The sequence below is a fragment of the Diceros bicornis genome, chromosome 3 (assembly GCF_020826845.1).
Source record: "Diceros bicornis minor isolate mBicDic1 chromosome 3, mDicBic1.mat.cur, whole genome shotgun sequence".
Lineage (NCBI taxonomy): Eukaryota > Metazoa > Chordata > Mammalia > Perissodactyla > Rhinocerotidae > Diceros > Diceros bicornis.
The window spans coordinates 89775495-89788593 of NC_080742.1; the positions used below are offsets into that span (position 1 = coordinate 89775495).

General features: G+C 41.1%; 1 gene segment (V, D, J or C); it reads left to right on the top strand.

The window, feature by feature from the left end:
* Positions 1–4894: 4894 nt before the first annotated feature.
* Positions 4895–12804, top strand: LOC131400291 (T cell receptor beta variable 20-1-like). The segment is given in 3 exon segments: positions 4895–4978; positions 5310–5755; positions 12634–12804. Coding segments are annotated over 3 exon segments (648 nt in total).
* The last annotated feature ends 295 nt before the right edge of the window (positions 12805–13099 follow it).

Consider the following 13099-nt stretch of genomic DNA (forward strand, 5'->3'; position numbering starts at 1 on the left):
ATAGAGAGCAAGAGAAAGAGGAAAGAGAAAGAAGAAGTGGAAGAAAAGGAACAGGAGGAGAAGGAAGAGGAAGGGAGGATGGAAAGAGGGGAAGAAAGAAGAGGGAGGTTTAATTTTACAAAGCAGCACTTTTTTCTGTTTCACCAAACACTGGAAAATAAAAATGAACACACAATGATCTCTCTTCAGAAAGGTAATAAAAGCCTAGTGAGGAGAGAAATGTGTAGAAGACAAATACGGTAATCTAATATCACACGTGTGCTTTAATCAGAGATGTTAGTGGAGTATAAAAAATAACACAGCCAATTCTCTCTCATGACATCAGGAAGGGCTTCAAAGAGAAGGCAAAATGGGAGACGAAACTCTAATGGTGAGTAGGATTTTAAAGGATGGACAAGCAGCATTAGAATGATACAGGCTTAGGGAGCTATGTTAGGAGAGAGTGCTGAAACAATACAAAGAATAAAGATGATCACCCTCCCCGGAATATGGCAAGAAAAGAAAATTTGGAAGAATGATTGGAGCAAAGTTATTGAACAAAATTCAGTTTCTACTTGTAGTGGACCTTCCTTGGGTATCCACAGAGAAATCCCTAGTTGGCTCCTGTAAATGCACTTGGCACGTAGAGGGGAGAGTCAGGATAGAGAGAAGTATCTGCGTGACTACTCAGCAGACAGGTGGTCAGTATTATTTTGCAAATGGTCTTATTGTTTCTCTGTATTTTCTCCCTTTGTGGTCAGCCACCTATGTCTGGAATTAGAAGGCCAGTGATGTTAATTCTTGGGACTGATTTGTTTACAAGTTTTTATTTGACCACATGAGCCTGTTCCTGGAAATGAATGACAGTCTATTTTTCGGACTAACACTCACACTGTATCCAACTAAAAAAGCTGCATGAAATATATTTTTAAATATTCGTGGGAGCATTTGAGAAAACCAATCTGTTCTCCTGTGTGGCCCTGTGACTCCTGGGACAAGCAAGCTCTGGAAAAATGTGGGAAGACCCTCCCTGACCATCACACAAGCCTTCACTTCATGAATTTTATTTTGATTTCTTCCTGATTCTGTGTTTAGCCTTTGCTTTCTTCTCCCATATATTCTATAGAAGCCTGACTCACCCAGAGACCAATACACTGAGACACAGAGATGGGAAAGAGATCCTAACCTCTGAATAGGATTTAAAACACTGAACTGTGCCATGATGAGCATTCCAAGCTCTGATTGCAACTAATGCTCTCTGATAATAGTGAGGAAACCATTGGGATGGGATGGATCTAAGATGTTTCATATGGACTGTCCAGACCATGTTCCCAGGTACGTTAAGGTCAGTCATCCCCTGGGCCGGATGATGCAGTCATGGCCTTTTGTGTCAATGGGGAGACAGCCACGGAGTTCTCTGCTCCCTGTGTGCAAGCCACATTCCAGAGGCAATGGGATGGGTGAGGCTATCTGTCCAATGAGAGAAAGGAAATGAAAGCAAAGACATAAGAGATAGACAGTCTTCTTCTACTTTGCTATCTTGGGTATAACTAGAAGGGATAGAGATTTCCTTCCACCAATTGAGGAATTTATAAAACAAAGCCTATGCACCTACTTGTTTTAAAACATCCATTCTAAAACTATTGAACCATTTACTATTTATGATTTGTGGTGACTCTAAAAAGCTGTGACGTTTCATAATGGCTCCCATTCCCATCACCAAGCTGTAAGAGAGTTATTGTATGAAAAGAAACTCAAAACATTTAAAAAGTTAAAATATCACTAAATGTTTCCTAGGCAATTTTTGAGAAGCCATTGCAAATGTTAACTAAGAAGAACAATTTATAGAGAAATATAATCAAAGAATGATAATATTTCTTGGGCACAATAAACGTAATTCCTGAATTTAAAAATATACTAGAAGCAGTCAGCAGTAAATTAGGGAAGTGAGAAATCCAATTTGTTAATTGTGTAGAAACTCAAGAAATATTCCAGAATTTTAAGAAAATAGAAAAGGATATGTGAGAAAAACACACCATCACAGATGCTTTGTTCATGATGACCTCAAACTGGAAAACACTTAAATGTCCCTCGACAATGCAATGGATAAATAATCTGTGCTACATTTATATAATAGAATAAAATATAGCAAAAAATCAAATATTGTTTGTAAAATCATGGATGGATGAATCTCATAGACATAATATTGAAGAAAAGAGGACAGCAAAAGACAACACACTATATGATGGAAAAACAGTGGCTAGTTGGGGGCATTTTTAACTTACTTGGAGGGAAGAATGGGAGAGATTTCTGGGGTTCTGAAAATGTCCTATGTCTTGATCTGGGTGGTAGTTACATAAATGTATTTTTTTGTGAAAATTCACCAAGCCGTACACTTGAAATTTGTGCAGTCTATTATATGTATTCGAAGTCACACTTAAAAGCTTAGAAAACCAACAACAATAATAAAAACCACCCCCAAATGTAGTGACTTAAGATAGAAATATATTATCTCTCATGTTCCGTGGATTGAGCAGGTTTAGCTGGGCAGTCTCCACTTGGGGGTCTCTCACATTGTCACAGTCAAATAACCACCAAGCCTGGAGATGTCTTAAGACTCACCTGGGCTTGACACCCAAATGGCTTCTTTATGCACATACCTGGTCCCTCACCTGGGGTGGTGGGAACAGCTATGGACCAGCCTGGCATGTCTCTCTTTCTCCACATAGCCCTTCAATGTGTTAGATGGGTTTCCGCACAGCAAAGCGGCTTCAGGGTAGTTACCATTATTACATAGTGGCTGGCTTCCCCAAGAGTCAGCATTCAGGAAACTCAGGTGGGATCTACAAGGCTATTTTTCAATCTTGCAGAATCATACAGTCATTTGCACCACAACAGGCCTGCCTAGAGTCAAGAGGAAGGAACTGACAGGAATGTGAATACTGGAAAGTGTGTTTCATCTGGGTGCCATCTTTGAATAGTAGCCACCATAATATGATAAATTGGTACTTCTAATCCTATTCCTCACTGCCTTGGACCAATGATGACTTCAGAGCATAGTGACAGCTCCTTCACTTGCAAATATTTTTCTTGAGATCAACTCTAATCAAGAAATATACCAGGAAGAAGGAAATGCATCTCTTCCTTAGTTAAGTTGATACAGCAATATAAACCACAAGTATACACATGAGGCTTGTGGTCCTCAAAAGGAGTAGAAAAGTTTTATTCTGATCCAGAAGCTTCCACCCACTTCATCCCATATGTCATAATGTTATACCAGAAGTAATACGTTGTAAGGTACATTCACATACTCCTTGTAGGAAAAGTACAGCTATAGCATGAGGCGGCCCCAGTCTAATGCGGTGTGTATCAACCATGAAACAAGTATAGCCACAGGAACATGTCAGATGCCCTTCAATCCATTTATCAGTCCTATGTATGAGTAATATTTAGTATGCAATAATTATACTTGCTATGATAAAAATCCATGTCACTGTAGTGCAAACATAATTTGAGGGATCAAGTCCTAATCCCACCTTTCTTAGTTGCCCACTCCAGATAAAAAGAACTAAATATTAAGTGAAAGCACAACTGGGAGGTTGTTATAAAAATGAAATCATAATGCTTTGGAGAAAAATATTTAGCCTCTTTGAGATTGCTATGCGTTTCCTAGAGTAAGCTTTAAATCAAATATTCCAGTATGTTCAAAGCTGAAGTAGTTCCTATATCTCCTAGAACCTGTTTCCCTTGGCCAATACTTAGCTTATGACCTGTATCATGGTGAAATGGCTATAAATAAATTATCCTCACAGCCTTCACAGTGCTTTACACAAAGACATTTAGACTCTAATAAAATAGCCATGTTTAGTATTAAGTACATCAATATGAAGAGAACTGGCATGAGACAGTTGTGAAATAAATTCCTCATTTAGAAGATGAGGAAGTGTCCTTATCATCAATATGAAGAAACATTGATCCTCTAGCCTAGGATACCTTATGCTCACCCATAGTTCTAGTGATTAACAACCATGAGTTGTCTTGGTGTTGTGTGCTGGTCTCAGCCTGTTGATAACCAATGTTGTGGCTGGAATGACCCTTGTGGTTCTTATTAGGATTATAAGATGCCCTCAGCACCTTGGGGAAAAAGTTTATTACTTACAAGTCCTAGAAGTTAGGAAGCACAGCTGGGGGTACACAGTGATGTCTCAAGTAGAGAAAGCATGCAGGGGCCTGAGGTTCTACTTTTATTGGGGTCAAGGGTAGGGGCCTAGAGTTTCCTGGGCTCACTCCATATTGGTGAATTTAAAACATAAGAGCAGGAAATTAAAGCTTGGGAAGTAGAAAAACAAGTGGCCCAACTGGTCAGTTATCAAAACCAATCAAGATCTTAAAACAAAGGAGCCTGAGCTGGAGGGCTGAGGGGGGTGGCCTGGCTCTTTATCTAGTCCTATGGTTGGCACTGTGTTTATTGGAAATAGACATCTTTGAAGTGGATGTCTCTTTGAATTGGATGCCTCAGCAATCAAAGCTTAAGTCAGGTACTTGTATGACAAAGAAGAAAAACCAGCTGTCAGGGCTGCACTACACTTGGTTACTTTGAGGCACAGAAGTAAAGAACTGACTACAATTCCATTTACTACACAAACATACACCTCTTTTCTTATATAAGGCTAAGAAACTCATTCTAGTCATTTCAATGACCTAAGTATCAGTGTAGCTTCTATAAAATTAGGAGTTGAATTAGAACATTTTTAAGGTCCCTTTCAGCAATATATGTATTGTTCTTTGACGCTGAGAAAGAGCAATAGATCTTGTATCATTGGCAAAGATCACCACCAGGGGGCAGATTAGAGCATCCTCAGGATTCTGTAAACTGTCACCCATCTTTCTAAGGGTGAAGAAAGGAAAAAAGAAGATCAGGGTCATAACTGTTTTGAGAGGGCTGTGCTGTGAGGCCAACCCCTGAAGATGCTGAAGCTTCTGCTGCTTCTGGGGCCCAGTAAGAGCCTTATTATATCAGTAGCTTGGGCGAGTGTGCGTGTGTGTTGGCATGAGTGATGTGGTAGCTAGAGATTGGGGATTTTTTATGCTGATCAAAATGAGAGGGGACATCCATGCCCTCTGGGAGTGTAAAGGGTAAGGTGAGAAGTCATCAGGCAGGGGCGATGGGGGATTATGATTCAGGGAGTCTGAGAGGGAGATTTCACAAAACAAACAGGATTCTCTGGGAGCTGTGAGAAAGGTGAGGGAGCGAGGCTGTGAGTTCTCTGCCTGTGGTCACGTCTGACTGGTCCTGCTGGACTCTTTCATCTCTTTGACCTCTGTTTCAGCAGGCTCTGTGCTTGGTGCTCTCGTCTCTCAACATCCAAGTATGGCTCTCTGTAAGAATGGAACCTCCATGAAGATCGAGTGCCGTGCAATGGACTTTGAGGCCCAAACTGTGTGTTGGTATCGTCAGTTGCCGAAACAGGGCCTCACACTGATTGCAACTTCTAATCAGGGCTTTGACCCCACATATGAACAAAGTTTTAGACAGGAAAAATTTCCCGTCAGCCATCCCAACCAAACATATTCATCTCTGAAGGTGAAGAGTGCGCATCCCACAGACAGCAGCCTGTACTTCTGTGGTGCTAGTGACACAGCGCTGGGCAGAGATCAGAGACCCAAACAACAACCTTTGCAACAGGCCCCTCTTCCCCACTCCACCAAACCCACGGAGCCCTGTGGAAGGAGGTGTGGAGAGAGGAAAACCACAGCTTCTCTGATTGAGACATCTGTGAGTGTGTGTGTGTCTATAAAGAGAAAGAGATAGAGAGAGTGAGAAAGAGAAAATATCTGAACGTGGAGTGTGGAGAAGGTGTAGAGTTTGAGAACCAGCAAGAGAGAATGGAGCTGGGTCTAAAGAGACCAAATGACATGGAAACATTATTGGGATGAAAATTATAAACTTGGATTTTTTCCAGAACCTGCCATATGTTAAACATACGTTCTTTGATAAATATACACATAATCCTATGGGTAGATCCCAAAATGCTTCTGTAAAACACTGTGTGTTTATAGAAGCAGAAGTAATAGACTTTGGCATTTGGCTCTCCAAGACTATTCCACAGCATCTTGTCTCCATCCTAGATCATCAAGATAAAGAGAATCATAAGGCAGCCAAGCAGAGATGTTCACTCATGGAAGAATTCGTTGATGTGCTATGTACAGTGTTTTTATTGATGAATGAACAGGGTAAGGGTAGGTACAAAGGAAGGTGTGCATCCTCCATACCTGGGTACAGAGCATAGCAAACCTTCATAGAGAACATGTTGGTTGAACTAGATCTCAAGAAAGTTGTCAGAGGTAAGAGAAGGCAGAGGGATCCTATAAGGAAGACTTCAGACAATATGACTTGTCAACAGAACTAGTGAGTTCTGTCAGAAGCCAGAAGATAATAAGTGGAGCAGTGAGAGTAAGCCCTTCAGAAAAACCTCTTCCTAGGAAAAACCAAATACTTACCTTCACCTTGAATCTTACATGACCCAATAAGAAAATAAGGAAAAGATTTTAATATGCATTTAATGGAAGAAACATCTATGACTGATATACATATGAGGACATATTTAACTTTTCTGATGATCAGAAAAATGTTCAGCAAGACACAATGATTTGTAAGTTTATATCCACTTAATTAGCCATATAAAAAGCTAGGAAATATAAACTGTTCAAGAGGGTATGGAGCCACAGGATTGCTAGTGGAAGCTTAAGTGATACAAACGATTTGGAATCAGTTTGACAATATCTCACGTAGTGGATCAATCCTGTATTCCATGACCCAGCAATTCCACTCCTAGGTTTACATCAGGAGAAGCTCTTGCATATGCACATCAGAAGATGTGTACACAAAAGTGTTCTAAGCAGCACTATTCACAGTAGCAAGTCATGGAACCAAGCCATGTATGCATTGACAAGAGAATGAAAGAATAAACAGTGGTATATTCAAATGTTGGAAAACTATATACACATCAGTCAAAATGAATGAACTCTAGTGATAAGCAATGTTGTAGGTGAATCCTAGCAATATAATAACAAGTGCAAAAACTAACCCTGATAAGATTATGTAAAGCATGATGCACTTTTTATAAAGCTAAAAACAAGAAAATAGAAAAAATAATTTTCATGACTACAAATACATTAGACAAAATTATATTAGAAAGAAAGCAAGAAAGAGTTGTTGCTGGAACTGGCTTTTACTAGCCCATGAGAGCCAATTGTACACATCTTTCTGAACTCCAATTTCAAAGGCATCATGTTGGTAGCTTGAAATCAGCAATAGAGGAAATATGTACACCATAGTTAACAGCAGACACATCAAATCAAGACTTGTTTTATTTTTCCTCCAGAGAGCTAGTTCTCAAACATTTACCAGCAAACATTGATAAGGTATGATGATGACTCAAATTCAGGATGGAGTTTAATATGGGACTGTGATGGGCAGTGGTAGGAGACGGAATGTAACAGAAGAATATAACTAAATTTATATATTGAGTATCGTTTAATGAGGAAGAGAGATGTTTTACAAGTACCTACTATATTTTTAAGTAAATAAACACCATGCACCAACAAACAATGCCTGTCTGTGATAAACCAAGGGTCAAGGTAAATCAAATCCCACGCATATGAGATCAAAGAAGAGAAAAAATAAAACAAGAACAGAAGGGATTAGAGTCTGTGAAAGAGGAGAATGAAAAACGTTGTGTAGGGAGAATCAGGGAGTGAGGATTTATACACCAAATGTGAAAATGAAGGTGTGGAAACAAGACCTTGCCCCTGACCAAAGTAGAACTGAACAGAAAAAGATGGGAGCTAATTCAGCAAAGCACATGCCACCATGTTGTATCTACATGATGACCACATCCATTTTGTTTCTGGTGATTAAATACTCCACTTGAGGTCGGTTGCCTCAGACTGTGTTCATTGCCACTGATGCCAGGGACACAATTTAATTGTAGCCCCCTACTCTGTCAGCATTGTCAGCCTGAAGAAGAGAGCTAGGAACATCCTTTAAAAATATCCCGCTACTTCCTCCACCAAGGGCAGGGAAAAGATAAGAGCATTTGAGGCTCTGGCATGAAACATAGTGAGAAAGTGATCACATCCCTACCTCAAGCAGTCATTGATTTCCCTCCTCTACATTAAGCTTCACAAGATTGCAGTGTCAGTTCACATGAATGGATGCTGCGTCCACACTTGCCTTTTCCAATTCAGCTGACTGTCAGAGACACGGCCTGCCACCAACATGTCTTATTTTAGGGGAATATGGCAAAGCACTGAACATAATCTGATCCAAATTTGTGTCCTGTCCTCCTTGGACTAGGACTGTGAAAATAAATTTCTACAAAGTTTCCTTCAAATTTTTCATGATATAAATGGACAATTCTTTTTAAGTGTAATATTTTCTTTTGTGCTCTATGTCTGTATCCTATTCTCTGGTATGTGTTGTATTTGAACTGAAATTAACCTTTGATGGTGCCTTATTCTTCTTTGTATCTTCCTTTCACTATGCCTGGGACAAAGTAGGCTTTCTCAGAATTTTTGTTCAATGCCGCAGAGTAGGTGAGAAGAACAGCAGAACGTAATGAAGGAAGATTCCTCAAACATAGGTATCCTATCCATGATTAAAGAGAATAATAGAAATAAATAGAATCAGGGATATGAGTTGACAGGGAGAGTTTATAGTTTTTTAATGGTTGTTCTTTAATTACTTATATCAAAAGTTCAAGTAGAATTACAAAAGATGAGAAAAGTGAATTATAAACCATAAAACAAATTTCCTCAAAACGCATTAAACCATTGTTTAGCTGAGGTGAAGGAGGAAAGAAGGAAACTGAACTAAATCTTTTCCTGTCTCTAATGTTTTTCCCAGCAATCCTGATCTCCACTTCTCTGTCACTCAGATGTCACATCTGGTCACTATGTCTCTTCAGCAACAGAAAAAGGAAAGATGATAGGAGCCAATGAAAGGAAAATAAAGGAACAAAAGACAAGAAAAAGTGGAGAAGGAAATGGTAAAAATTTATGTTTCAGAAACTAAGGCCCAATAACGAAGACATTCATCTCTCAACTTTCCTGCACAACACTATTCCCCCCATTAACACATATTAAGCCAGTTTGTACTTACAGTTAAGAAAAAAGGATGTCCCATCCTTGCACATCAACTGATGTGCAAGATCAGTTCTAGAGACAACAGGGTCCACTGGAAATGGTGACCTCACAGGAAGACCCGCCTCATGGGAGGCAGTGGTAAGGTCTGGATCCCTGAGCTTCGGCAGTCAGCACCCCTCCTGGGCCCTGCCTGTGGGCTCCCCTTTGGGCCCAACTCTGCCATGGGCACCAGACTCCTCTGCTGGATGATCACCTGGCTCCTGGGGGCAGGTGAGTTCTGGGCTAATAGAGCAGCATCACTGGGCTTTGTCTGCGGCTCTGTAGCTGTGTCTCAAATATGCCCTGGACCTCCATGTTGCCCTAAGATTTTGTGAAAGGAATTGACATTTAAATGAAAACGAAAAATCGCATTATGGAATAAAAAGCAAAATTCATGTGAAGTTTTAAATGAACACAGGGGACTTCAAAGATATTTGATCTTGCCGTGGGTTGCTTCATTATAAGGCACTCTCTTCCTCTGCCATTAGGACTCTGTCTTATGCAATCTTTTCTGAAGTCCCACAAATACCTGCCACATCCAGAACCCAAGTCACTTGGTCATGGAGAGAGGACGGGAGGCAACACTGAGATCCAGCCCAGTGACAGGACACAGTCATGTTTACTGGTATTGGCGTCTCCTGGAGGAATGTCTGAAATTCATGATTTGTCTCCAGGAAGAAAAAGTCATAGACGAGTCAGGAATTCCAATGACACACTTTTCTGTTGTATTTCCCAGAGAGTGACCCAACGTCTTAAAGAACCAGCTGTCAGAGCTGGGAGACTCAGCAGCGTATTTCTGTGCCAGCTCCTGATGCACATCAATGAAGAGTCACATCCTCTCAATGCACAGACACCCTCCAGGCCCCGCCCCAGAGACAGGCACAGGCTGGAGGGGGGACATGTTGTTTGATTAGGGAACGAATCAGCTATAAGGCATTCTGCGGGGTGAGCATTGAGATGGGGAGGACTGTAGAAATATCATGGAACATCCCAGCCCATGCATAGGATCTAATACTCCATCACCTGAAAATGTTAAAGATTTTTAGAAACTGGGCATAATCTGTCAGGTTAAATCTTTATTGACTAACATATTTCTCTTTCCTTTATTTCATACTTGATATCAAGTTCTCTATTGCATGCTTCTAATATATAATTTTATTTAATCAGCAAGGCAATCAAACAAATGAAATATTATCTTCAGTTGAACATGAGAAAACAAGATTCCAAGAGTTCATTATTCTTTCTCAAACTCAAAAAAAAAAGATTGAGAGAGAAAGAGAGATAGAGGATACAAACCCAGGTTTATCTGGCTCAAAGCATTGTGCTTTTTATACCACGCCATGCTGCCTCTTATTTTTTCTGGAATAATCCCAGCTTTATCCCTTGCCTAACGCCTTTGCGGAGATGTGTATAGAAGCCAGGATTAAAAACTCCTGCTATAGGATATCCCAGAGAGAGTGGAAATAGAGTTGGACAAATCAGTCTGGAATTAGGAGATAGGTCTGGCCCCCCAAAATTATTCATTGGAAACATATTGCCTCAAACTTTTGTTATCTCAGTAAATATTTCTTTTTATTCTTATCATGCAACAAATGTGGAGCACCTACAGAAAAGTCTTTATTCTCATTTGCTTCGGTAAAACAACTTCAGAAAATCAAAAGGCAGATGAATGCAAAGTCACTTAGGAAGGAAGTCCTCTCAGCAAAACACAGTATAAAACACCTCACTCTGCTGTCATTTCTGCCTTTTGATTTTCTGAAATTATTAAATGTACCCCTAGCCCTCCTTTCCTCACAATCAGGAGGAGTTGGAGCAGAAAAACTGGGAGGGGGACTGAGGAGGGGCACTGTCTGGGCCTGAGGGTTGTTGGAGAGACCACCCAGAAAGGACACCCCTGATCAGACTCCAGAAGGACCTGAGGAAGGAGGTTTCAAGGTGTACTCACTCCCTTTAAAGCTCCAGTTACCTGATTGAAGGGGATTGCCTTCGGAATGTATAGCTTCTGAGGGAGAATAAAAGGCAAAAAGGAAAGAAGAAAGATCCTCTGGAAATTGGGTACTGAAGGAAAAAGGAAGAAAAAGGAGAAAACTTAGAGTCCTACAAAACAAAAGAGAATCGCAAAACAAGAGGATTCACAACCCCACACACACCCCCATGAAAACAAACAAAACTTCCTAAAGTGTCTCAACTTACCTTGAATAACAGAAAGGATACCATTAAGCTGGGTATCTTGTAAAACACCTCAACATCACCAAAATGAACAAGAGTAAATCAAAATCCATAGAGTAGAAGAAAACCCCCACCTCTCAACATCTCCCCCCAGAAAGCAATCACAAGTCAGAAGAAAATGTAAGTCTACACTCCAGACAGAATTAAATACACTCAAGCAGGCAGCTGAAGATAGAATAACCCACCTATAGCCAGAAGTTCAAACATTAACAACAGAAATGGTAAACACAGAGAGAAATGAAAAAAAAAAAATGGTTGACCTCATGAAAGAAATGAAAGAGACAAAATGATCTAAGAAATGAAGAATAAATTAAAAGATACCCAAGGAAAAATAAACTCAATTGGAAATTCACTAAAGGCATTGAAGACAGGCAGGGAAACCTCTAAGAGAATGAAAACAACAGAGGGAAGTAAAACCATCCAGAGAGAAGGTGCTGGAATGAAAGCTGGGCCTGCGCCTGAATGCAGAGGAGGATCCAGAGCAACTGGGCTCCTGGCAGCAGACCTGAGTGGTGCCTTTCCATCGCTGCCACAGACACCTCTGCACAGATGCAAGGTGTCACTCTTTCATCAGGGAGAGGATGGGATTACAAATGAATGCTACCTGCTGTGTGACCAGAGTGTCTGCAGTGCTCCCATGGTAATCAGACATGAGCACCACTAGGAAGATGAAATCCAGTGGGCCAATCAGAGGAGACTCTGCTTGGGATGTGGGGGTGCCAGCCCACTGAGGCTAGACTGAAAGCAGAGTTTCAGGAGGGAGGCACAAACAGGGAGCAAGTGATTCAGTTCTCCCCTCTCAGTCTCCTCATCCACGAAATTAGGGACCCATCTCGAATATCTCTAGGATCCCTTCCAAATATCTAGTCTAACCTTCTGACAAATTCTGCATATTAAGACAGCAGGATCCCAGAGCAGAGTTTATTTCCTCATTTGTCTTCCAGCAAGTGCTTGGAGCTACAAGGAGACCCCCTGCCCACTATGGGCAACCATGTGCTCTGCTGGGTGGTCCTTTCATGGGAGCAGGTGAGTCCTGGGTTCAGGGAGCAAATTCCTGTCCCAAAGGCACCAAGCCCCCGAAATAACCTTCGCTCTGTGACATCAGCATTAAGCACCCTCTTAGGGTGTTTCCAGAGCGTTTCTCTCTCTTCCATAGGCACAATGGATGATGGAATCACTCAGAGCCCAAAATGCCTTTTCAAAGAGGATTGATGAGATGTGACCCTGGAATGTGAACAGAATTTGGATTACAATGTTATGTACTGGTACCAACCGGACCCGGGACAAGGACTGAAACTGATCTACTCCTTGCAGGTTGTAAATGATGTTCAGAAAGGAGACGTATCTGAAGGCTACAATGCCTCTCCGGTGGAGAAGGCATTCTTTCCTCTCATCGTGACGTCGACCTAAAAGAAGCAGACAGCCCTGTATCTCTGTGCCAGTAGTAGAGGCACAGTGAAGCACAGCCACCTCCTCTCTGTGCCTCAATATGCCCCAAGCCTTGTTTCCTCACCGGATGTCAGGGCTTTCTGGACTCAGTACCCTGATCTGCCTGCTTTCCTCCACCTCAACCAGGCCTCCAAAGCAGCTGCTGCCATCAACACACTTTGTGGAATGGCCTGGCACTTCAGCAATCCACTGAGTTGGTTTTTAAATACGATATATATCTGAATATCTATATCTATTTTTGTCTATCTATCTATCT